Raw genomic sequence first — 24,579 nt, 5'->3', positions numbered from 1 at the left:
TTAGTGGAGCACTTAGTAAATGGCAGCTGTATATAAGCTGTTAGAAGCTGGGTATGAGGAAGAACTTCCAACCATCGGAGTTGTTCATCAGTGGAGCAAGATGGCAAAGAGATTTCCCCTGTCCTTGCAGTTGTGTGCTTGTGAGGTGGAGTGGTCCTGGCCTCTGAGTGCAGTTTGGACTTCTGCTGAGGAAAGAGCTCTTAGGGAGTAGGTGCTTAAGGAGTAGACTGTCTGACATCCTTGGTCTAGACTTGGACAAGGGCAGCTGCTGTGAAGGCTTGGCTAGATCCTGGCATGGGCTGCTGTGTATGTGCTGGGGGAGGTGGCAAGTAGGGGGATGCAGCAACACAGGGCCTATCCACACATCCTGAAGGACAGGCCTCTGACTGCAGGCAGCACAGTGTCACACTCAACCCACCTTCTCCTCTTCAGACACCTGTCTCTTGAATTCTTTGCCAGCTCCCCTCTGCTGGGTGCTGGGTGAGCAGAGGGGCTGCTTGCAAGGCAGTGAGTTCCAGCTGAGCCAGTTAAGAGTGAGTGGCCCCCCTGCAGTGTGGGGCATAGCCGGCTGGGGAGAAGCTCCCATCTGAGGCTTCAGTCCTTGAGCTCAGACAGACCTCACTGGGATGCCAGCTATCCTAACCGACTCCGTTGTTCCTAATTTCTTAGCAGGGATAGAGAGAGCGAGAGAGAGAAAGGAGAGGGGGAGTGGGGGAGAGAGAGAGAGGAGAGGTGGAGATGGGGGAGAGAGGAGGGGGAGGGAGAAGAGAGGAGGGGGAAGGGGAAGGGGGTGGGGAAAGAGGGAAGGAGGTGGGAGAGAGAGACCTTTGATGATCTGTCCTTTGCATTCTACTCCTAGCTACTTCCAGAAAGCATTTGAGGAAGCACCAGTACAGGGATAAGAGATGAAGAGACAGGCCAGGTCAGGCTCACCAAGCAGGTAACCGGAACCTTTAATTTTATTATGTGGAATGCTTAATGCAGAGTTAATAGGGGCTAGAGTGGCTAGGAGAGGGGACTACTGAGATAAATAACAGGAGACAGTAATGAGTTACATGTGGATTTGGGGGGCTGCAGAACAGGAAAATGGGGGGCAGATATAGCTACATACTTTATTCAAATACCACTGGGAGGCAAGGGGCAAGAGGCAAGGGCAGAATGTACAGGTCAGGATTCTAGTGTCTTCAGCCTGCTGCCAGCAACCTGGGTGCTGGGCCCTGTGTCTCCTGGAGCAAAGGGTTCAGGCCTGAGCAGCTGTCACTCTCTGGGAAGCCCAGGGAGTGGGGCTGACAGAGCAGGGGACGTAGAGCCTAGTAAGGGAAGAGGGAGCTGGCAAGGAGCCCAGGGAGGAAGGCTCTGTGAATTGTCTCTGATTCCTTTCCTGGAGCCCCTGCCTCCTCACCTCCTGGGATGCGCCTCAAGGTCACAGAGGTTGTAATGGAGGAGGACTGGGGGCTCTTTCTCGATTAGACAAAGAATGAGGTTACTGGCACAGAATTGGATCTGGGGGCCTCTGTGCCAACTCCTTCCTGCCTTCGGAAGGGGAGAGGACATTGAAGGGATGAGAACTCCACTAAGTCCCTCGAACCCTCCACTCCCCATGAGGCTCCTCAAAGCTACTCTCAGCCCCTGAGTGGGAGACACGGCCAGCTCCGGACACAGTCTCTGGGTGGCCTAGCCCTAAGGCACTGTGGCACAGGTGGCATGGGCATGTCAGACCCTCACTCTCTGTGAGAGAGGAAACAGGAGTCATAGGAGTGGTAAGGCCTCCGATGCCACCAACCCTGGTGCTTCCCCTCCCCGAGGAGGGTGAGCAGGTCCTTCTCAGGTCCTGGGATAGAGGGTCATTCCTGGGGGAAGGTGCAGCCCCTCATCTTTCAGTGTGGGAGCAACAGTCAACCTCCTTCTCCTCTGTCCAGCCTGTTCGCCTGGGGCTTTGCTGCTGGAGCCTGGATGGGGCGGGCGGGTCATCAGGGCAGTGAGCCAGACAGAAAGCCCCCCGACCCGTCAGCCTCTTCAGCCTCCTCAGCCTCCTCCACTGCCACCGCCAGGCCTGAGGTGGGCGAGGAACAGGGCACACAGGCTGGGGGAGGGGCTGGGCGGGGGGTGGTGGCGACAGGGCCCCCTTTAGGGTCGGGACAGTGTCGTATATACTGGCTGCTCCCAGTGTGTGGGGCTGTGGGACTGGGGCCCTGAGGGGCTGGGGTCAGAGATGGCCGTGTAGAGGGGCCGCTGTGAGGGCCCCATATAGGAGAAAGCCGAGTAGAGGCCAGAGGCCTGGCTCGAATGGCCGTAATAGGGTCCTGAGGGCTGATGGTCAGAGTAGTCAAACTGGGGGCGGGAGATGGAGGGGAAGGCTGAGCCGTAGTGGGGCAGGCTGAGGGAGGTGTAGGCGATCTGTGAGGTGGATGGCTGGTCGGTGTAGTGCGGGGGCCCCTGGGGCCCCGCGGTCTCTGTCTTCACCTGGGCTTTGGCATCCACACCAGGTGGTGAGACCGTGGGCAGAGCCACGCCTGGTGGCTTGGAGATCCAGGCGGAGTGTCCACTGGCCACAGCCAGGGCGCTGCCCAGCCCATAGCCAGCTGCTGAGTAGCTGCCCACGTGGCCTGGGTGCCCATTGGGCGGCAGGTACTGGTCCAACTCAGCCACATCAAAGGTCTCCATGTTGGACATTACCTCGTGGCTGATCTCACCGATGTCCACATTGCCGAAATCGATGTGAGGCTTCCCACCCTCCCCCATGGAGCGCCCGTCCCGCTTCGGGTCTGCCTTGCCCGACTGCAGCTCTGTCTTTGGGGTGGTTGGAGGGGTGGGTGGGCCATGGCTCTGGCCTGGGTGGAAGGGAGACAGAGAGAGAGCAAAAGGGGGAAACAGGTTAGAGGCAGGTGGGCGCACGTGAACTTCAATGGTTCACCTTCAGGCAGCGGGTGCCTCTGGGAAAACCTTGTAAGTTTCACGTTTTGGCAGCATGAATCGGCTTTTTTTTTTTTTTTTTGAGACAGAGTTTCGCCTTGTCACCCAGGCTGGAGTGCAGTGGCGCCATCTTGGCTCACTGCAACCTCTGCCTCCCGGGTTCAAACGATTCTCCTGCCTCAGCCTCCTGAGTAGCTCGGATTACAAGCGCCCGCCACAATGCCCAGCTAATTTGTGTATTTTTAGTAGAGACGGGGTTTCGCCATGTTGGCCAGGGTTGTCTCGAACTCCTGACCTCAGGTGATCCACCTGCCTCGGCCTCCCAAAGTGCTGGGATTATCAGCGTGAGCCACTGCACCTGGCAGCATTTGTTTAAATACTAGTGTCTTAGATTGGTCTCCAGTTGTTTATGAAATTCTCAAATCTTAGGGATGAATCCTGCCTCCTCCCCTGTCACCCACCTGGGGAGGCCTGCCTCATTCTGAAAAACCTTTCCTGTGGAAAGTTCTTCCTCTCATCAGCTTCTCTGCTGCCCAAGTGGTCTGGCCCGGCCTTTGTGCTCTGCCAGCCCCGCTTCCACACCCATGCTGACTGCCCTCCTTGCTGGGCCTTGCTCACCCAGGCTCCTGAGTGCTCTGTTTCACCTTTGCTGGTTGCCTGAGCCTGCTCCCTGCCCTGGCCTCGTGTTGTGTCCTTTCCAACCCTTCCCTCCTCCTAAGCCCGCCTTGCTGCCCAGCTCACTGGGCTGAGGGTCTGAGGACACACACTTTTTCTCTGGGCCCTCAGCCCCGTCACACGCTGGTCTGTGTTGCCCTGTCGTTCCTTGAGCTGCCTTCCTCCGTGGGAGAGCATTTAGAAAACTGGTCCTTGTTCCTTTGTCTGTTCACTTTCCTATTCACATATTAATTCGGCAAACTCTTAGGGAGCATTACAAAATGCCAGGTACTGTGCCAGGTGCTGGGGATACAAATGTAAATAAAATGGATCCCTGTTCCCAAAGCTCATATAGTCATAGATCCATAGACCCACATGCGCCCAGAGTTGGAAGTGCTGTGATGACAATATGCAAGGACTTGGGAGACCAGAGGAGGAGTCTACTCGCTGCCCCAGGGATTTGGGGAAGGTCTCATCGGGGAAGGATATCTGAGTGGGGTGGGGCCTTGAAGAGTGAGAAAAAGTCTGTGTCCACAGTTTCTTTCGGAGGTGGTTGCTCTGTATGTGGTCCAGTGTCTCCTGATGTGTGTGTGTGTTTGTGTGTCCCTGAATCTTTGAAGGTGAAGAGTATGTGCATGTGTGTGGGAGGGATGACTGCCTGGCATCCCATTGGAGACAGAACACGTCCACGGTCGTAAGAGACTAAGAGCTCCCCAAGGACAGGCCTGTTCCTCCTTCCTCAGACCAGAGGCAGCGCCGAGTCCTGCATTGGCCAAGGGCTCTGTACTTCAAGAGACCTGCCTAGGTTTTTGAATCCTGGTTCTGTGTCTGGACAAATCCCCAGTCTTCTCTTAACCAGTTTCCTTATCAGTAAAATAGAGATTGTACCAAGCAGCCCAGCCATTGCCTCTTTCTGGAAGCCTTCCTTGACAAGAGTCTGGTGGGCAGCAGGGGTTCTTGGAGACCTAACTGGATGGGATGGACGGCTGTGCCACCCCTGGATCTCACACAGGCTTCTTGTGTACTTCTCTCTGTCTCTCTCTCTCTCTCTCTCTCTCTCTCTATATATATATATATATATATATAAAATTTTTTTTTTTAAGAGATAGGAGGCTGGGCACGGTGGCTCACGCCTGTAATCCCAGCACTTTGGGAGCCTGAGGTCAGGAATTCAAGACCAGCCTGGCCAACATGGTGAAAACCCATCTCTACTATATAATAATTAGCTGGGTGTGGTAGCATGTACCTGTAATCCCAGCTACTCAGGAGGCTGAGGCACGAGAGTCACTTCCCAGGAGGCAGAGGTTGCAGTGAGCCGAGATGGCACCACTGCACTGCAGCCTGGGCAACAGAGCAAGACTCCATCTCAAAAAAAAAAAAAAAAGACACAGTCTTACTATATTGCCCATGCTGGTCTCAAACTCATGGGCTCGGGTGATCCTCCCACCTCAGCCTCCTGTGTAGCTGGGACTGCAGGCGCCTTCCACCATGCCCAACTTCGTTTCTTCCTGTATTTAATTCACTCGTTTTCATCCCTGCTCTCTAGACTCTCTAGTCCCTGAGGCCAGGGACTGTAGGCTTCTCTGGTTAGTACCCCTGGTGTCCACTCCAGTGTTTGACACAAAGTAGGACTCAGAGCGTGTTCTCTGAAGGCAGGAGCTTTGCTCACTGAGCACTTTCCATGTGGCAGACCTGTGTGTGTCACTTTCTGTACATTAGGAACACAGGCAAGGCAGCCGTGGTGCCAAGTAGAAGCCCTGGAGCCAAACTGAGGAAGTTCCTGTCTGTTTCTCATCAGTAAAATGAATGAGAGTAACTTGCCATAGCTGAGATCTGAGCCCAGGCAGTTTGGCTATCTCATCACATTGTTTGCAATGACTGAGTTAGTACATATAAGGCAACTAGCACCTAGCACAGTGCCTGGAACACAGTAGGTGCTCAATTAATGTTAGCTGTTATTATCATTAATGAAAATTAAACAAGATAGCTTATGTCTGGCTCATCCATGGCCTGTGCTCAGCATCACATGCCGTGTCTCCTCTGTCAGGATGGCTGGTGGGATTTGGGAGGCCGAGAGGTGGGCAGATTGCCTGAGCTCAGGAGTTTGAGACTGGGCCTGGGCAATACAGTGAAACCCTATCTCTACTAAAATACACAAAATGAGCCAGACGTGGCAGTGTGCACCTATAGTCCCAGCTACTCGGGAGGCTGAGGCAGGAGAATTGCTTGAACCCAGGAGGTGGAGGTTGCAGTGAGCCGAGATCATGCCACTGCAGTCTAGCCTGGGCGACAGAGTGGGACTCTGTCTCCAGAAAAAAAAAAAAAAAAAAAAAAAAAAAAGAATGGCTGGTGGGAAAGAGGCAGTGATTTCCTCTCCTCCATTTGATCTTCCATTTCTCAAAACTGTCCTGTCTTCTTCCCCTTTCCTTGTAACTACCCCAGCCACCTCTCACTCCATGGCCTCCACAGACTCTTTTTTTTCCCCCATATTGGCCAGGCTGCTCTCAAACTCTTTTTTTTTTTTTTTTTTTTTGAGATGGAGTCTCGCTCTGTCGCCCAGACTGGAGTGCAGTGGCCGGATCTCAGCTCACTGCAAGCTCCGCCTCCCGAGTTTACGCCATTCTCCTGCCTCAGCCTCCCGAGTAGCTGGGACTACAGGCGCCCGCCACCTCGCCCAGCTAGTTTTTTGTATTTTTTAGTAGAGGCGGGGTTTCACCGTGTTAGCCAGGATGGTCTCGATCTCCTGACCTCGTGATCCGCTCGTCTCGGCCTCCCAAAGTGCTGGGATTACAGGCTTGAGCCACCGTGCCTGGCTGCTCTCGAACTCTTGACCTTGTGATCGGCCCGCCTCGGCCTCCCAAAGTGCTGGGATTACAGGCGTGAGCCACTGTGCCTGGCCAGTTGGCCTCTATAGACTCTTTAACTGGCCCTCTTTGCCCAGCAGCAGTGACCCCTTGGATCAGCCCTGACCAGAGCCATCTTGCCCAGCCGCTGCCCCTGGCACTGGAACCCCCATGGAGCTCCCTCTGGGCCCCTGCAGCTCTGCTGGGGCAACTGCACAGCCTGGCACACTCTCCCTAGAGTCCAGGGTCTCATTGCCATCCAGCCGTCTCCTCTCTCCACTGACTGGCCTTGCCCCACCCTCAGCCCTGTCATCAGCACTCACCTGAGGGGTGCTCGGGGTTCCCATCTGACATGGGGGAGCCCTCTCCTGGGTGCCGGTGGTCCAAGTGGGCACTCTTGTAGTGGGCCTGGATGGCGGCGGTCCCACCTTGCTCCGCCTCCCCACCGGGACACTCTGCCTCGCCTTGGGTGGCCTTCCCGTTCTTCCGCCGCCTGGGTTGGTACTTGTAGTCCGGGTGGTCCTTCTTGTGCTGCATACGGAGCCGCTCAGCCTCCTCGATGAAGGGGCGCTTGTCACTTTCGTTCAGCAGCCTGGGGTGTGGTGGGAGGCGGAGAGGACGGCAGAGGGGCCCCCGTGAGTGCCAGAGCACTCCAGGTTGGCCTCCCTCTGAGTGTCCGTCTTGGAAGATGTGAGGCCCTGGGATGGGGCACCCAGAGGACAGGACCTGGGGTGGGGGCTGTGCCCTATGATTTATGGACTGAGAGATGTGAGGCCCAAGGAATACAGCCTCAGAGGACTATGATCTCTGCCCCCAAAATCTTTCACGGGCTGGAGGGTGAGAGGGGTCAGCCTGCTGCTCCTGGCAGGAGTTAGAAGTAGGAATAGAGGTTTCAAGGGGCAGATGCCAGTTCAAGAAAAGGAAACACTTTCTTATCATCAAAGCTGTCTGCAAGTGCAATCGGCTACTTCATTAGGGGGTGAGCTCCCTGGGACTGAGGGTGGGTAACAGAAGCAGCGTGGCTGGGGGAGAGCTCAGTCTCTGCTACTTACTAGCTGTGTGTGTGACCTTGAGCAAATTACTTCTCTGAGCCTGAGTTTCTTCACCTATAAAAGGATGATAACATCGGCTTAACTTGGGTGTGGGATTGGCCAGAATAATGGATGTGAAATGCCTTGCACCAGGGCCTGGGAAGTGGGCTGAGCACCTTGAGAAAGAGGTGCTTTTCTTTCTTTCTTTTTTTTTTTTCTGTGAGAGAATCTCACTCTGTCACCCACACTGGAGTTCAGTGGTGCGATCTCAGCTCACTGCAACCTCTGCCTCCCAGGTTCAAGTGATTCTCGTGCGTTAGCCTCCCAAGTAGCTGGAATTACAAGCATGCGCCACCATGCCCAGCTAATTTTTGTATTTTTAGTAGAGACAGGGTTTCACCATGTTGACCAGGCTGATCTCCAATTCCTGACCTCAGGTGATCCGCCCACCTCAGCCTTCCAAAGTGCTGGGATTACAGGCATGAGCCATTGTGCCCGGCCCAAGAGGTGCTTTTCGATTTTTTATTTTTTGTTTATTTAGATACAGAGTCTCACTCTGTCACCCAGACTGGAGTGCCATGGCGCGGTCTCAGCTCACTGCAACCTCCGCCTCCTGGGTAGCTGGGACTACAGGCACGGGCCACCATGCCTGGCTAATTTTTGTATTTTCAGTAGAGACAAGGTTTCACCATGTTGGTCAGGCTGGTCTTGAACTCCTGACCTCAGGTGATCCACTCGCCTTGGCCTCCCAAAGTGCTGGGATTATAGGCATGAGCCACCGTGCCCGGCCCCGAGAGGTGCTTTTCTAATGCTGCTTGCCGGGGTGGTTGGACAGGAGGATCTAGGGGTGGCCTCTCAACTCTGGGTCCTGATTGTGTGAATTCCACTGTGGTGGAACTGAGGGGGCAGATGTGGGTCCTCTTTACCATGGGTCGGGGCGGGGGGGCACTGCCTCCTGGGGAGGATCGTATATCCTTGTCCAGAAAATAACAGAGGGTAGAGGAAGCTAGACTCTCCTCAGACCCTGGAACAGTCCCTGAAACCAACACATGGAGAGAAGAAACCCTGAAGCCAGCGCCCTTGCCACCAACTCCAGCCTCAGGCCAGGGTTGGAGGGTGGAGGGTGTTCAGGGTTTGGCTACTCCAGGGTGAGGAGGGCAGGATGGGGTACCTTACAGAGGGGGCCGAGGGGAAAGTCCACAGATTCTAGAGTCCCAGACCTGGGTACTGAGAGTCCATAAGGCTTTGTGGGAGCAGCCCTGTCAGTCCAGAGGGCCTCTCTCTCCAGCTGCCCCACCCCTCACACCCCAGTGGGTGCCCTCTTCCCCCAGTCAGCAGAAGGCCGAGCCCTCCCTCCCCAGGCTGGGCGGGGGTGGTCATGCCAGGCACCTCCTAGCCGGCAGCAGCATTCCTCTGCGGCTTAGCCTCCCTGTCTACTCCCCCTACCCCCGCCCTGAGCCCAGCCCTAGCCCCAGCTTTCTCAAAGGGTCCCTCCAGCCGAGACTGTCAGTCAGTGTACACACTTAGGACAAAGATGCTGGAGCAAGGAATTGGGAGTCAGGGAGTGGGATGTGGGCACCCTCTCTGATGGCTGGGACCAGGGGAGGGGGTGGAGCAGGCCTTGAGGGTGTGACTGGGGAGAACCCACAGAGGAGAGAGCTGCTCCGCCAGCAGTGGGCCCCAGCAGAGGGGCTTCTGGGATGGCTAGGGACATGGGACACAAAGCTCACTCTCTCACCCATCCTTCCCTTGCCCCCTGCCCAGCTGGCATCAGCAAGAAAGTGACAGGGGCTAGAAGAGAGGGAGGATTCCAACATCAGATTCCACTGCCACCTTCTAAGCTAGTTCCCAGCATTAGCCTAACCCTGACAGAAACCTAAGCCCGGGACCACTGCCATCCCCGACCCCAGCCCCCTCCTCCACCAGCTGTGCTGGACAGCTGATTCCACCTCCAACCCAACCCCAAACCCAGCCTGCCCACCATGTAAACCCAATCTCCAGCACCAGTCCCCACTCAACATTACCAGCCCCAAACCCCCCATGTCACCCCCAGCTCTAACTCCAAACTCAGTCCTCATTTGCACCTTCCTGTCAGCCCTCTTTCTCCCTGGTCTTCCAGGTTTGGAATGGGGGCGAGAAGAGGTAGGCTGATTCCTTACCCAAACTGGAAACCCCACCCGGGGAGCTCCCACAGTGGGGCACTGAGTGCTGCTACATATATCCTGCTAGGCCAGGGGCATAAGAAGACTACCTGGGGAAGGGCCTGTGGCACTGGGAACAGGCTGGGTGACCCCCACCACACAGGAGGGACTCTTGCCTGTGTCCACCTTTCCAGTTTCTCGGCTCTGGTTCTTTCCAGGCAGGTCAACCAACCCACAGGTACCACCCTGTGATCAGCCTCTACTAGCCCCTCCCCAGATGGGCATCAAAAGTTAGCGTGACTGTTGGGGCTCACACGGCCCCTTAGGACCTGGGCTCTAGTGTGTCTGATCCCACACTCCCTTGGGGCACTCCACACAGTCTGTGTGTATCTCTCTCTTTTTGGTTTTAAGACACCTGTTTTCCAGCTCTGCCTACCTAACCACCCCTCTTCTTGACATCCTGGGAATCACAGCTTGAGGAGGTTTCAGGAGAAGCCCCTGGAGCAATTGGCGAGCCCAGTGCATACCCACAGGTCTCTCAGGAACCCCCTCCAGGGTCCAGAGAGCCACCATCTGTTGGCATTGCCTTTGATCCTTGCCATGGTTCTGGCCCTGTCCTCCCCCTGGGATTGGGTCCTCAGCTAGTAGTGCCAGTTTTCCTGACTGCCACACCTCAGGCTGGCTCATGTGCACACAGCTTGAGTGATGGCCAAGAATAAGTCCTCCTGAAGGGAGTTCAAGCCCAGGGTTCTGGGCTGGGGGAACCTGGGGACAGGGACAATGGAGGAGCCAATCTTAAACCCTTGGCAATGGGAGATGGAGGGAGAATTAGGTCCGTCCTTGCTTTGACTCTCATTGGGCTCGCACTGTGGTCTTCTCATGGTCCTCAGGGTCTGCCCTGTCTGTATGTCTCTCCTGGTTGTCTGTTTCTCACTTGCTCTTCTTTGTCCCCTGGCGCTAAAGGTACTGGCCTGGGCCAAGCCCCACCCAGATCTGGATGGACCTTGGGCGGAGGAGCTAGCTGTGACCTCTACTCTTGAGCAGAACTGGGCTGTCTGGGTCCATACAGCGGGCTGGTTGGTGAGCCCTGGGCCTGCCCTGGGTGAGCAGGGCACTGAGGGCTGAGAAGGGGCAGGGGAAGGGGCACCAGGTCTTCAGCAGACACATGGCAAGAACAAGCCAGGGGGCTGGATGTGAATCTTTTGGTCTCTTGGAGACCCTCCTGCACCTTCTACCACGCTAAGTTTCTAGACCCAATCTCTACCCAACTGTGGTCAGCACGGGAAAGGGCAGTGGAAGAGAGCTGGGCTCCTCTGACAAAGCCCTAATTTTCTGGAACCCAGATGCTCCTCACTCTTGTTCTTATCTTCTTGCTTCCCCACAACATTCTGACCACTCCTCAGAGGGTAGGTGATCCACCACTGTCACCAGGGTCGGGGGAAGTCCTCTGGACAGAGTATGGGAGTCCTGGGTTCTGGCCCTGGCTCTGCCACTAACTTCTATGTGACCTTTGCAATTCCTTTGCCTTTCTGGGCCTGTCTCTTGGCCAGTCTAGCGGGAATCAGGTGACTGCTACCGACTCACATCTCCTGGAGTCCCTGTTCTCTTTCGGAGCTGCTCTGGCATTCCCGGGGTGGGAGTAGGGGGTTGCCTTGTTCCACACATCCCCAGGAGGCCGGGCTGAACCCCAGACCTGAGTCGAGGGTGGCAGAATTGTTCCCTGGGGGGGATGTTTTTCCTAGAGGTGTGGGCTGGTCCCAGGGAACCTGGGACTCTGAGGGCCCCTGGGCAGGAAGGGGGCCAAGGTTTCCTTCTGGCCAGAGTGCTCAGTTCCAGCTCTGGGGCAGGGGGGAAGAGGTTGCTCAACGTTGGGGTGGGGCCCTGGCAGGGAAGATGGCGCCGAACTGGGAGAGGGAGGAAAGGAAAGAGATCAACTTGGTGGCTCTGGGGCAGAGCAGGAGGGGGAGGCCCCTTTCTGTGTGTCCTCTCCCTGGGAGGATGAAGAAGCCCCCAACTCAAAGGAGGGTGGGGTCAGAAAGTCCCAGGGAAGACCCCAAGGATAGGATGAGATCCTGCAGCAGCAGAAACATTTGTACCCGCAGTTCTTCATCCCCCACTCTTCCAAAGACTCTCATCTGAATTCCTTGTTTTCTTTGAACCTCCCCTGAGTTCTCCATCTGCCTCAGTTTCCCTGCATCTCCAGCCAACCCTTTGGTTCTTTCCAAGCGTTTCCCTCGAATCCTCCTGACCACAGCAGCTGGTGGCATGAATGTGCATATCTGTGGGCAGGGAGTTAGTGAAGGCTTCCTTCCCTTTCTCCGAAGCCCCAGGCCCCACGGTCTGCCACCCCCAAAATTCCAACCACGAGGGGGCGCCTTCCTGCCCGCCGCCCGGTGGGAAGACCTGGCCTAGGCTGCTGGAATTCGGAGTTCTAGGGTCCTTGTGGTGGAAGGGCGGGCGGGGTCCCCACACCTGGTCTTCCAGCCCTATCCAAGGAGGACTGCCAGGCAGTCCCGCTCCGGGGTGCAGGAGGCCGGGCCGCCTCGGCTACCCTGAATCCACCCGAAGCCAGAGGGCCCGAGCCCGGGGGGCGGTCGGGTGCTCACCTCCAGAGCTTGCCCAGCGTCTTGCTGAGCTCGGCATTGTGCAGGTGCGGGTACTGGTCCGCGAGCTTCCTGCGCGCCGCCTGCGCCCACACCATGAAGGCGTTCATGGGCCGCTTGACGTGCGGCTTGCTCTTGCTGGCGCCGTTGACGCGCACGGGCATGGGCACCAGCGTCCAGTCATAGCCGCTGAGCACCTGGCTGACGGCCTCGCGGATGCACACGGGGAACTTGTCATCGTCCGCCTCTCCGTCCTGCTGCTCCTTCTTGACCTTGCCCAGCTCGCCAGGCCCCGGGCTGGCTCGCAGGCCCGATCCGCCGCCGCCGCCGCCGTCGGGCCCTAGTGAGGGCGCGCTCCCCGGGGACAGGCAGCGGGGCTCCTCCGAGCCTACGGGGCTCAGCTCCACCTCCGATAGGTCCTGCTCCTCCGCCATGTCGCCCCCGGCCGCCGCCGCCGCCGCCTCGGCCGCCTCCCCCGGGCCAGCCGCCGGGGTCCTCGCAAAGAGTCCAACGCCCACCTGGATGGAAGGAGGGCGCGATGGAGCGACCGCGCGCGCAGCCTCGAGGGCGGCCTGGGACAGGACGCGGGGACAGCCCCGAGGTGGCGGCCCTTCCTAGCTCCAGCTAAACCCACTCTGGCCCCTGGGGCCCACGCACATGCCAGACTCTAGGTGGGTGCGTCCTGCCTCTGCGTCTTCCCACCACCTGGTCCCAACCGTCTCTTGGTGTGGGTGGCTTTTTTTTTAGCCTCCTTTTTTGGGTGGAGGTTTGTTGATGATAGGAAGAAAAAAACGGAACCTTTATTTTGCTCTAATCCCGGCCCCTGGAATTTCCCACCTTTTCTCTCACCTTTCCTTCTTCCCTCAGCCTGCCCCAACGGGGTTTAGAGGAGAGCCAGGTGGGGGGCAAGGGCGGGGTGTCGCCTCTCTCCACCCCACCCAGCAGGGTCCCAGGCCTGGGCGGGCCAGGGAGGAGCAGGCTGCGCACTCACCTCCTCGGACCTCTCCTCCAGTCTGGGGCTCGTCCTTAGGAAGTGGAAAACCGTGTCCCAAGGTGTGCGGTCCAGCTCGGGGCTGGGGGGTAACGCTGGTGGGCTGGGAGGGAGGGGCGGGGGGCCCTGAGCCTCAGGCCACGGCCTCGTTAGGACGGAGCCTGAATCCTTACCACCAACCACCCTGGCCGGACAGCCCGAGACTGACTGAGCGACTGAGCCGCTGCAGAGGGCTGGGGAAGGAAGGAGGGGGAGAGGGGGGAGGGGGAGAGGAGGGAGGGAAGGGCAGAAGGTGGAGCCTCCAGGCTTTCCTTCATCCCCAACACTCAGGGCTCCTCCACCCGGAGCCCAGGCCCCCCCACCCAGCTCCCTGCCCTGCTGCCCAGGCCCATCTTGCTGGGGCTTAGCTTGAGCTTAGTCCGGAAGGCGAAGGGGAGGTTAGGCCGGGGAAGGAAGAGATGTAGGATGGAGGCTCAGAACCTGTTGAATGGAAGAAAACTGGGCCCAACCGGGACTCCCAAAGTCTGCCTCAGGTGGCAGGATGGGCACTTGGCAGGGAACTAGGGAGAGACGTGAAGGTGGTGAGGGTCCTGCGGGCCTGTGAGGGTGGCAGGCCTGAGCTGCTTCATCTGCAAAATCCTGTTGAGTGCCTACTGTGTGCCAGGCACTGATGCCCAGCTCCTCACCCTGCCTCCCATCGTTTCCCAGGCGGCCCTTTCTGCCCCATCCTGTACAGTGTGAGGGACTTCTCAGGGCTCCCTCTGAGAAGTGTAGAGCCCCAGCTTGACCCCTGGTCTGTTCTCTGCAGACACCCAGCACACACACATGGGCTGGTCTGGTTCAAGGTGGAAACACAAGACTAAAGCTGCCAGGAGGCCAAGGTGGGACAGGGTAGGGTCCTCTCTCAGTAGGTCTTGGAGGCATTTTGGGTTCCTACTTCCTGGGACCCAACTCCTTCCACACTGGGCTCACCCTGTCTTGGGAGAGGGTGGGGGAGTACTAGTCCTGGTTGTCACGAAGTCCTCTATTCCCTGACCCCAAGAAGGGGTGGGGACTTGCCCTGCCTCTTCCCTCCTCTGCCCACCTCTCCCTCCCTCCCCTTTTCTTTCCTGGCCATCCTCCCATGACACCTTTTCCTCTCTCTTTCCTAGGCCTCTCCTCCAAAGGTCACAGTGCCATACTCTTAACTGAGGGCAGCCCTGCCCAGGTGTTGAGGCTGAGGTGGGGTGTATGTGGGGTATGCAATGGAGCCGGGGCCACATTGGTGACCATGTGTGGTTCTCAGGTCCTCAGTAGCTGGGCAAGGCCCCAAGCCCACCCCAAGGGGTCCTGTCTGGAGTGGGCTACAAGGGGTCTGGGAGGCAAGGCGTCATGCTTGGGAAAGGCCAAAGGGATGTGGGGGGTGGGTAATGGGACACAATGAGGTAGTCACACGAGGCAGAGGCATGTTGGGGGTGGGGGGAGCGGACACTGGAGCGCACACACACACACACACATGCTCACACACACAACCAGCCAGACAATCGGGCCAGTGTGTCTGGGGCCTCGGAGCCCAGTGAATTAGGAGTTTGATAAGGGTTTTCTCTTTCTCTCGCTTGCTGGCCTTGGACAATCTCCCCCCAGTTTTCCTCGACGCCACCCCCGGCGCTGCCAACCCTCCTCCCCCCGCCTCCCTTCTCTTCCCTGTGCCCAGACTCTTGTTCGGGGCCTTGAAACAGTGAGCTGTCTTTGTTCGAAATACAGGTGAACGGCAATCATGTGATTAACACACACACACATAAAAAGCTTTTTAACAGCGCCCGCTCGGCCTCAGAACCGCCCGGAGAGGAGCCGCCCTGGATGGACAGAGGGACGAGGGACGAGCATCTACCCAGTCGTGTCCCGGCTGCCCCGCAGTCGCCTCCAACACCCGCTGCTGCCCGCCCGCTGCCTGCCTGCCTGGCATCTCTCTTTCCCGGTGGGTCCCCACTCATCCTTCCACCCCTCAGTTCCTCCTCTTTGAGGAAAGGGCCTCCCCGCTCTCTGCCGTGTCTGTGACTGGCCTGAGACCCCCCTGGGGCAGGAGGGGTGGTTGTGGAGGGAAAGAGCCCAGAGTTAGGAGGTGGAATGTGGGGTCCCACAGCTGCCCCCTTTCTAACTCCCTGCTTCCTCCTTTGCCCTCCTTGGCCCAGCTGGGCCAGGATGGGGGTGGGGGTAGCAGTGGGCACGCTCTGTCTGCAGGAAGCCATGCTAGACAGAAGGGGCCACTCCCTCTCTGTCTCCCTTGTCCCCGCACAGACACTGCCTTCCTCTCAGGGCTGTGCTGGGCTTTCTGCTGAGCAGTGTTGGGTGAGGCAGGTGGGCCTGCAGGGGGGTGGGAAGGGCTGTCAGATGACCAGTGCTGTGTGTGTGGTTGGGGCCCCTGCTGCGAACACATCCCTGCCCACCATGCTGGCAACTGGGATCCCCTCCATCCCATCCCAGACCCTGGGAACCCAGTGTTATCCAGCAGGGGAGGGTGAAGGACCCACACTCATTCCTGAAGAGCAGGGAGCTTGGAGAGGGGAGGGATGCTGGCTGAAGACACCTGGGCCTCTGTCCCAGCAGGACAACAGGAGGGCCAGTGTCACCTTCTGCTCCTTTCCCTGCTGGGGGTGGCAGGGGTCCCTTTACCCCTCATTCTTGACCCTTCCCCAGGGATGCCTTGACCCCCTTACCCCACCCCCCATCACCTCTCTGTCCTGAAGTGAGGGTTTGTCACCGTCCATGGCAAGGTGTGGTGCCTGGTGGGCTCCGTAACCTGCCCTCTCTCTGGGTGTTTATTCCGCAGCAGAGAGGGGCCTGTGGTCTAAGCGTAATGGTGGAAATCCAGGCTTCCTTCCATGGCCCAAGGAGGCCTTTCTAGAGCAACAGAGTTTTCCTGGGACTTGGCCTGGCTTTTGTTAAGGCAGGTCCTAGATTTACTCAGAAGATGGGCCCCGGAGAGGAGGAGAGGAAAGAAATATCTGTCAGTCAAACATGAAACCCACTGATGACACTGCCTGGCAGAGCTGCCGCTGGTCAGCAGTTACCCTTCACCCCCCAGCTCCCAAGTCCTCTTCCTGAGGGAACCAGCCCTGCTTTACGGAAGGCTCCACCTGCGTTCCGCACCCTGGGTCCATGGTCCCTCACCTGTCACATGGGGCAATGGTCACCCTCCCTCTCTGCCTGCCCTGCAGGATACACTGAGATGAAGGTCAGGAAATCTACTGGCTGCAGAGCCAGGGGCCATGCAGGAGTGAGGGACGGTCTGGTCAAGTTGAGGCTCTGCCCCCGCCTCAGTTTCCCCACACAGGCATGAGACTGTCTTCCTGACTCTCAGAGGACAGGGCTGAGATGGGATGAAGGAACACAGGGAAAGCATTTAGCACCTCTGAGTGCTGTGTGGATGCGACCTGGAGGGTCCTGGCAATCCACTCTTTAATTCTATCTGGCCTGTGCATCCTCCTACCTCCAGTTGCCCTGTGGGGGCCTTTCACAGGGCCTGGCTTGTGGATGTGGGGTTTGGCGTAGGGCAGTGTTTCTCACATGGGAAGTGCACTGGGATTCTTCAGGTTGGGGTGGGGCCTGCGGTTCTGCATTTCTAATCAGTTGCCTAGGACTGGCTCTAATTCTTGTTGAATTTAGAATCACTTGTGGAATTAAGAAAAACATACTGGGCCAGGCATGGTGACTCATTCCTGTAATCCCAGCACTTTGGGAGGCCGAGGCGGGCAGATGACCTGAGGTCAGGAGTTCGAGACCAGCCTGGTCAACGTGGTGAAACCCCATGTCTACTAAAAATACAAAAATTAACTGGGCGTGGTGGCATGCACCTGTAATCCCAGCTACATGGGAGCCTGAGGCAGGAGAATCACTTGAACTCAAGAGGTGGAGGTTGCAGTGAGCCGAGATGGCGCCACTGTACTGCAGCTTGGGTGACAAGTAAGACTCTGTCTCAAACAAACAAACAACAACAACAAAAACATACTGGAGCCCAGATCCCACCCCAGACAGGTTGATTCTGAATTTCTGAGGCTGAGGTGCAGGCTTGAAGTTCCCAGGGAAATCTTCACTGAGTCTCTGGATGCTGAACCAAAATCACCAGGGATGGAGGAGCGGGCTTGGGTACTGGACCCGCCAGCCAGGCAGGTTATACTGGGGTATCCAGAGAGCTTCAGGGTGTGGCTGGGGAGGAACTTCGCACTGGGAAGGTGGAGGGCCGATGGGCACAGGTTAGTGGTCGAGGGCAGCGTAGTGACAGACAGAAGCCGCCCTGTGGGTCTTCAGCTGAGTCTGGGTGCACTGGGGTGGCTGTGGGAGTTGCCCTGAGCAATTTCTAGGCCACCTCCACCTTTGGATAAGGCTGCGTCATCCTCAGTCTGGGGTGCAGCGGAAAGTGACTCGAAGTCAAGAAATCCTGCCACTAATACCCAAGGGGCCTTAGGCAAATCATGCTATTAACCTCTCAGGACTCGGCTTTTGCATATGTACAATGCTGATAATCTTATGCACCTGTGATATCCCCAAGTGATGAGAGAATTGAATAAGAATACACACACACACACACACACACACACACACCCTACCTAGCATAGTGACTGTGACTGCTCAATAAATGTCAGTCAGAGGAAATCATTTAGCTATTAGGCCAGCACTGGGAGGTGTGGAGCATGCTCACCTCAGGTCAAGTGCACAAGTATTTACCGAGCAGCCACCACGGCCTCACCGTCAGGAGTTTATAATTTGCCTTTTGAATCCTAATGTCAGACCAGGTGGCACTCCTGCTTGTGATGACAAGCTCCTCTGTCATGGGTGGGCCTCCTGTGCCATGCCCTTTAACAGTGAAGGCGACACTCTAGGCCCTCCCCAGGTGCTGGCTCAGCTCTGAGGGCTCCTGTCATCGGACTTCATCTTCCCAACAACCCTATGAGTAGATGCTATTATTCTCATTTTAGGAAGGAAACTGAGGCACAAATTGATTCAGCGACGGGCCTGAGCTTGCCCAGCAAATGATGGTAGGATGTGGACTGGGACCTGTGGTTGGTCCCAGCCCAACCTCTGATCACTCTGCTTTACTGCCCCTAGGCTGCAAGTGCAGCTGCAGGTGTTCCTGCACCTACCTCCTTTCCTTGCCTGGGCCTTTGGGCCTGCTCTGCCTTCCCCTGGAGCACTGTTCTCCCGCTGCCTCCTGGCGATCTAGGCACTGCTGCAGCCCCACTGAGAGGTCCACTTCTGGGACACACCTTGGGCACCTTGGTTGGAATTCTTTTCTCTATGACTTTCCCTCAGAGGAGTAGACACCTTCAGATGTGCTTTGCCTCCTTACTGCATTGCCTAGAGGACGGGCCAGTCTCCACTTCCTATTGGGAGCCCCTGAGGCCATGCTCAGCCTGGGCTCACCTTCCCTGAGCTGAGTTGCTGTCAGAGTTCCAAGGAGGAAAATATCAGGGAGGCTGGAGTGGGCAGGAGTGGCTTCCTGGAGGCAAAGGGCCTGAACTCTGGGGGAGGAGGATGGCATTCCACGGCTTGTCCCAACAGGGGCTCTCGCCCCTCCCTGTTTCTGGTGCAAGCTGAGGGTCTCAGACCCAGGCCAGGAAGGCAGCTCTTGGGGTTGGAATCTTCCTTCACTACCAACTCCACCCTTTCTGGAAACCAGGAAGCTGGAGCCAGTGCCCTGCACTGCCTCTGGCAGCCCGGCCTCTGCCCTCTTCTGAGAAGCCTTCAGAGAAGTTCACTGCCCGTTCCTGCCATCTGTACGCAGCTGCTGGAAAGCCCTTCCTGGCGTCTACCCTGAGCCTTTCCAGCTGCTGGGAATTTCTGTGAATGTATCCTCTGTGCAGGGTACTGGGCCAGGAGTTGGGGCTGGGAGGTGAGAGAGACCAGACCTTGGCTTTGAGGAGTTGAGGGTTTGATAGGAGAGACCTACATAGAAACCTGGAACCTGGCCCAGCCAAACAGGCAGCTGGAGCTGGGCCTCTGGACCCCAAGGGCTGGGGTCAAGACCCAATGGCTGTAGAGGCCCTGTGTTGCCTTGGCAACCTTCTTCCCTCTCTGGGCCTCAGTTTCCCCATCTATAAAACGAGTGGCAGGCCAGCTGATCTCTGAGAATGTTTCCATATTTGATAACCCATGAATTGTGTTTCAAAACAAGAGGCCCATGCCTGATCCAGTGTTTGCAAGGTGATGCCTCAGACCCTTGGTGTTCCTCAGGACACTGATAGGCATCTCTTGAAAGACATTTGGGAAACACTGCTTTCTGCTTCCTCTTTTTAGAAATGCAAGGGCGGGAAGTGGTGGTTCACACCTGTAATCCCAGTACTTTGGGAGGCCAAGGTAGGAGGATTGCTTGAGCCCAGGAGCTCAAGACCAGCCTGGACAGCATAGTGAGACCCCAGTCTCCATTATTATTATTATCAACATTATTTGAGACTGAGACTGACTCTGTTGGCCAGGCTAGAGTGCAGTGGCATGATCTCGGCTCACTGCCACATCCACCTCCCATGCTAAAGTGATTCTCCTCCCTTAGCCTCCCAAGTAGTTGGGACTACTGGCGCACACCACCACACCCAGCTAATTTTTTGTCTTTTTATTAGACGGGGTTTCACCATGTTGGCCAGGCTAGTCTTGAACTCCTGACCTCAAGTGATTTGCCTGCCTTGGCCTCCCAAAGTGCTGGGATTACAGATGTGAGCCACCGCGCCTGGCCACCATTATTATTTTTTTTTAATTTAAAAAGTGTTTAAGTAAAGAGATGCATTGCCTCTAAGCATGCTAAAAGTTCTGAATTCTGCAGTTAAAAACAGCTCTTTGTTTAAAATATTTAATATGAATCTTCAATTTATTATTCTATTATTTTTTACCACCTATTAACATCTTGTAGAGTTTTTGATGGAAACCAGTTTCACCCTGTTCTGGAGAGGACATAGTTGCCTAAGGTGGACGTGGAGGCACCATGGCCTCTGAGTGACATGTGCATGTTCCTTACTTTGGGGTCACCTTGCCTTGGTTTCTAACTCTGTTCAGACCTGTTTGACATGTACCAGGTGACTACTCAGTGTCAGGCCAGGGAAGCAGCTGAATAGAATATGGCACTGACCCCCAGTTCCCTGTGTTTCCATGCCTTCAGAGTTCTCATTGTCCTGAATTGTCCCTGCTGGGGTGTGGACTTGAGGGATGGGTCTTTCCCGCCTCCTCTGTGGTGCCTGTTACATAGGAATGATGTCAGCAGATGAAGGGCTTGCATGGAAGAGAATGTGTGCAGGCAGCATGCGGGGTAGGAATGAGCACACGCTCCTGAGTCAGACACTCCAGGTTTAAAAAACATTGTTAGAGATGGGGTCTCAAACTCTTGGGCTCAAGTGATCCTTCCTCCTCAGCCTCCTGAATAGCTGGGACTACAGGTGTGTGCCGCCATGCCTGGCTCTAGCCCCAGGTTTGAATCCTGACACCTCCATTTGTTAGCTGTGTGTCCTTGGCAAATGAATGAAGGTCTCTGAGTCTCAGCTTCCTTCCAGGTTGTGGTGAGGATTAAAGCAGATAATGTATGTAAACACTTAAGACAGGGTCTGGTGCATGACAGAACCCAGTAAATGGTGGCTATTGTTACCAGCAGCTTGGGGATCTGCTGCCAAGGTGGCTGTTGGTTGACCTTGGGTTTTAGAGTAGTCATTGCTTCTTTTTTTTTTTTTTTTTTGAGACAGTCTCACTCTTTCACTGTGTTGCCTAGATTTGAGTGCAGTGATGTGATCTCAGCTTACTGCAACCTTTGCCTCCCAGGTTCAAGCAATTCTCCAGCCTCAGCCTCCCAAGTAGCTGGGATTACAAGTGCACCCCACCACACTTTGCTAATTTTTTTTTTTTTTTTTGAGACGGAGTCTCGCTCTGTCGCCCAGGTTGGAGTGCAGTGGCCGGATCTCAGCTCACTACAAGCTCCGCCTCCCGAGTTTTTAGGCCATTCTCCTGCCTCAGCCTCCCGAGTAGCTGGGACTACAAGCGCCCGCTACCTCACCTGGCTAGTTTTTTGTATTTTTTTAGTAGAGACGGGGTTTCACCAGGTTAGCCAGGATGGTCTCGATCTCCTGACCTCGTGATCCGCCCGTCTCGGCCTCCCAAAGTGCTGGGATTACAGGCTTGAACCACTGCGCCCGGCCACACTTTGCTAATTTTTATATTTTTAGTAGAGACAGATGGGGTTTCACCATGTTGCCCAAGCTGGTCTCAAACTCGTGACCTCAGGTGATCCACCTGCCTCGGCCTCCCAAAATGCTGCGATTACAGGCATGAGCCACCGCGCCCAGCTCCCCAGCTAATTTTTATATTAGTTATTGCTTCTTATCCCGTCAAAATGCTGCCCTCAGATGTTCCCCATCTGCTCCCAGTCACCACGGAGGCTGCAGAGCCATGGCCGATGGCCATCCATCGAACCAAAGCAGAAGGGGAAGCAAGTGACCAAGCTCACATGACTGTTTAGTCATGGAATTGGACATGTCTGCTGTGACGTTTTATCCCCAGGGTTCCTGGGGACCTACCCTAGGCAAGCTCCTGCTGTCTGTGGGGTAAAGAGGGGTGTGTGTGCCCCTTGTCTTTAGGGAGCTTGTTCATTCATACATGTCTAGACACTAGACAACATGGTGCAGACATGCATGAGGATTAAGAGAGTGGTGAAGGTGGAGGGAAGGAAGAGAGGGGGCAGAGGGGACCATTGGTGTTGTCCCTGGAGCGGAAAAGAGCTGTCTTTAAATATGGTCTGAGCAGGGTGGGCTGCACATGGCTGATGAGACCTTTGTCCTTTCACCACTGGCAGGCAGCTGGCAGCTTGGGGGAAGGGGCTTGTCAAAATTGCCCAGCTTAGGAGGTGACAACCGAACTGAATCTTCTCATTCCAAATTCCTTGTCATTTTCCTCTGTGATCCAGGCCATTGCCCCAGACCAGGGCTGGGCAGGAAGGGAGCTCAGCCCACCCATATTCCTGCTCTCCCCCAGTTCACTGCTGTCCCTTAAAGGTAAAAATGGGGTGATCCAGTCAGAATTCAGCGTTTGTCTGACCTTGGAGGATCCTCCTTGCTGACATAAGGTTTCCTTATTCTTCGCTGATGTCACTTGTTAATGAAAATGGGAACCGAGTGATGATGAGCTGAGCTCGGGAGCCAGAGACCAGAGTTCAAGGCTGGCCCTTGCCCCACTTACCAGCAAGATTGGGATAAGTTAAGTAACCTTCCCATGCCTCAATTTCCTGTCTGTAAAATGAGAATCACGATACTTGCAGTGTCACAAGGATGAAAAGAAGTAAGGAATGGCAAGTGCTCAGCCTAGCACCTTTGACAAAAACAAGACCTAGTAGTTGCCTCTTTCAGTCGTTTCAACTGCCAGTTAATGCCCCGCATTTTCCAGGTGGGATGGCTTATGTCTTGGGTATAATCAAGCCCAGGAAAACCTCTTCCCTGTCTAGGGCACAGAGTTGAGCTTACTGAGGTCACGACAGGGACTCAGGCACAGCCCTGGGGTGTGTTCACATGTCAGGGGCTTCAGTTCACACAGGAAGTGTAATATCTGCCAGGCTGCCAGGCTGAGGGTCTCACACACACCCACCCCAGCTCACCTTCAGCTGTGTGTGCTTCACTGTGCACAGGTGTTGTTTTGTTTTGTGTTGTTTTTGAGATAGGGTCTCACTCTGTGGCCCAGGATGGAGTTCAGGGGTGCCGTCATGGCTCACTGCAGCTTCTACTGCCTGGGCTTAATCGATCCCCCACCTCAGCCTTCCAAGTAGCTGGTTCTACAGGCGCCAGCCACTGTGCCTGGCTAATTTTTTTTTTGAGACGGAGTCTCCCTCTGTCTCCCAGGCTGGAGTACAGTGGCGTGATCTCAGCTCGCTGCAAGCTCCACCTCCTGGTTCGCGGCATTTTCCTGCCTCAGCCTCCCGAGTAGCTGGGACTACAGGTGCCCGCCACCACGCCCTGCTAATTTTTTGTGTTTTTAGTAGAGACGGGGTTTCACCGTGGTCTCGATCTCCTGACCTCATGATCCGCCCTCCTCAGCCTCCCAAAGTGCTGGGATTACAGGCATGAGCCACCGCACCTGGCCAATTTTTGTATTTTTTTGTAGAGACAGGGTTTCCCCATGTTGCCCAAGCTGGTCTTACTGAACTCCTAAGCTCAAGCTATCCTCCCACCTTGGCCTCCCAAAGTGCTGGGATTACAGGTGTGTGTTACCTGCACAGGTGTTTTATATTTGCCTCACCTCTCTACCAGGTGACAAATTGAGAAATCAGAGAGTTTAGGGCTGAGAACCAAGAGTTGAAATCTCAGTGACTCTGCTTTGGCAGGTGCAGTGGGAGGAGCTGCTCCCGACTGCCAAGGTCCCAACTCCTGCTGTGTGATCTTGGGGAAGCCAGCCACCCTCTCTGGTACATTCTCCATCAGTGCCTGGAGGGAGTTGGCCTCTGACATCTATCAGATTTGCTATCAGGAGCTTTAGGGCTCTACTGGGACAGGCCTACATTTGCTTTTGTTTCCCACGTTTTGTCCCCCAAGTGCTCCGGGTTGGACATGTGAGCACACAGCAGATGCTCAATAAGTGCTTGCTGAACCTCAGTGATCAGAGAGAGAGCTCAGTGGGCCTGTCTTCTGGGTCTGTCATTCCCTTAGCACTGCGGGGGGAGTCCTCTCACATCCCTCCCTGCAGCCTCCTCCTGGGGGATCACCTAAAGCTCATGTCTACAGAGACGCCTCTCTCGACCCTCCAGTACCAGCTGTTTTCTCTGACAGCACCCTAGACTTTTCCTTTATGGCACTCATTGAAATTTATGATCACATATTTATTGGCAGATTAGTTGTTCATTGTCTATCTTCCCCACAAGGATGTCTGCTTCATGAGGGCAGACATGCTTGTAAGTCCTCAGTGATCAACTGAGTGTCCGAATGAATGAATGAATGGTGAGGACAGAATGGGGGGTAAAAAGCTGGGAGAGGCCAGGCACAGTGGCTCACACCTGTAATCCCAGCACTTGGATTGCTTGATCCCAGGAGTTGAAGACCAGCCTGGGCAACCCCATCTCTACCTTGTTATCATGGCAAAATCCCATCTCTACTAAAAATTAAAAAAAAAAAAAATTAGCTGGGTGTGGTGGTGTGTGCCTGTAGTCCCAGCTACTCGGGAGGCTGAGTGAGAGAATCACCTGAGCCTGGGAAGTTGAGTCTGGGAAGTGAGTCTTGATGGTGCCACTGTACTCTATCCTGGGCGACAGGAGTGAGACTGTCTCAAAAAAAAAAAAAAAAAAAAAAAAGAGCGAGGAGGACGCTGAGGGTTAGATGAGGCTGTCCAGGGCCTCTCACTGATGGAGGTGGTTGTGACTCCAAGTCCAGTGCTCTTCCTTCTTCTGGAGCAGGGACACCCTGGGGGACCAGG

At 55.7% G+C, this 24,579-nt stretch overlaps 3 protein-coding genes across 16 annotated transcripts in view; 2 read left to right on the top strand and 1 right to left on the bottom strand.

Moving 5' to 3' along the window:
* POLR2F (RNA polymerase II, I and III subunit F) overlaps window positions 1-24,579 on the top strand; it is a 92,337-nt gene that overhangs the window by 18,674 nt on the left and 49,084 nt on the right. For 9 of the 14 annotated variants that reach the window (XR_012418748.1, XR_012418744.1, XM_045363655.2 and 6 more), the window contains exon 5: window positions 14,962-15,133. Coding sequence is in view for 9 of the 14 variants with exons in the window: in XM_045363655.2 (XP_045219590.2) it covers window positions 14,962-15,133 (172 nt within the window). In the remaining 5 variants the exon portion in view is untranslated. The remainder of the gene's footprint in view (window positions 1-14,961; window positions 15,134-24,579) is intronic. The other 5 variants (XR_012418745.1, XR_012418746.1, XR_012418747.1 and 2 more) reach the window with 1 other exon arrangement.
* Window positions 942-13,385, bottom strand: SOX10 (SRY-box transcription factor 10). The gene is made up of 4 exons (XM_005567327.4): window positions 13,177-13,385; window positions 12,189-12,703; window positions 6,734-7,002; window positions 942-2,831 (listed from the first exon to the last, which is right to left on the bottom strand). The coding sequence occupies exons 2-4, from the start codon at window positions 12,617-12,619 to the stop codon at window positions 2,128-2,130; spliced, it is 1,404 nt and encodes a 467-aa protein (XP_005567384.2). The 5' UTR covers window positions 12,620-12,703; window positions 13,177-13,385; the 3' UTR covers window positions 942-2,127.
* Window positions 15,186-16,309, top strand: LOC102119691 (uncharacterized). The gene is given in 5 exon segments (XM_074003801.1): window positions 15,186-15,520; window positions 15,523-15,565; window positions 15,567-15,829; window positions 15,832-15,855; window positions 15,858-16,309. Coding segments are annotated over 5 exon segments (888 nt in total). The 5' UTR covers window positions 15,186-15,282; the 3' UTR covers window positions 16,178-16,309.

Source organism: Macaca fascicularis, chromosome 10 (assembly GCF_037993035.2).
Source record: "Macaca fascicularis isolate 582-1 chromosome 10, T2T-MFA8v1.1".
NCBI classification, from domain to species: Eukaryota; Metazoa; Chordata; class Mammalia; order Primates; family Cercopithecidae; genus Macaca; species Macaca fascicularis.
The sequence above is the reverse complement of the archived record's forward strand: the minus strand, read 5'-3'. Positions and strand labels throughout refer to the sequence as shown.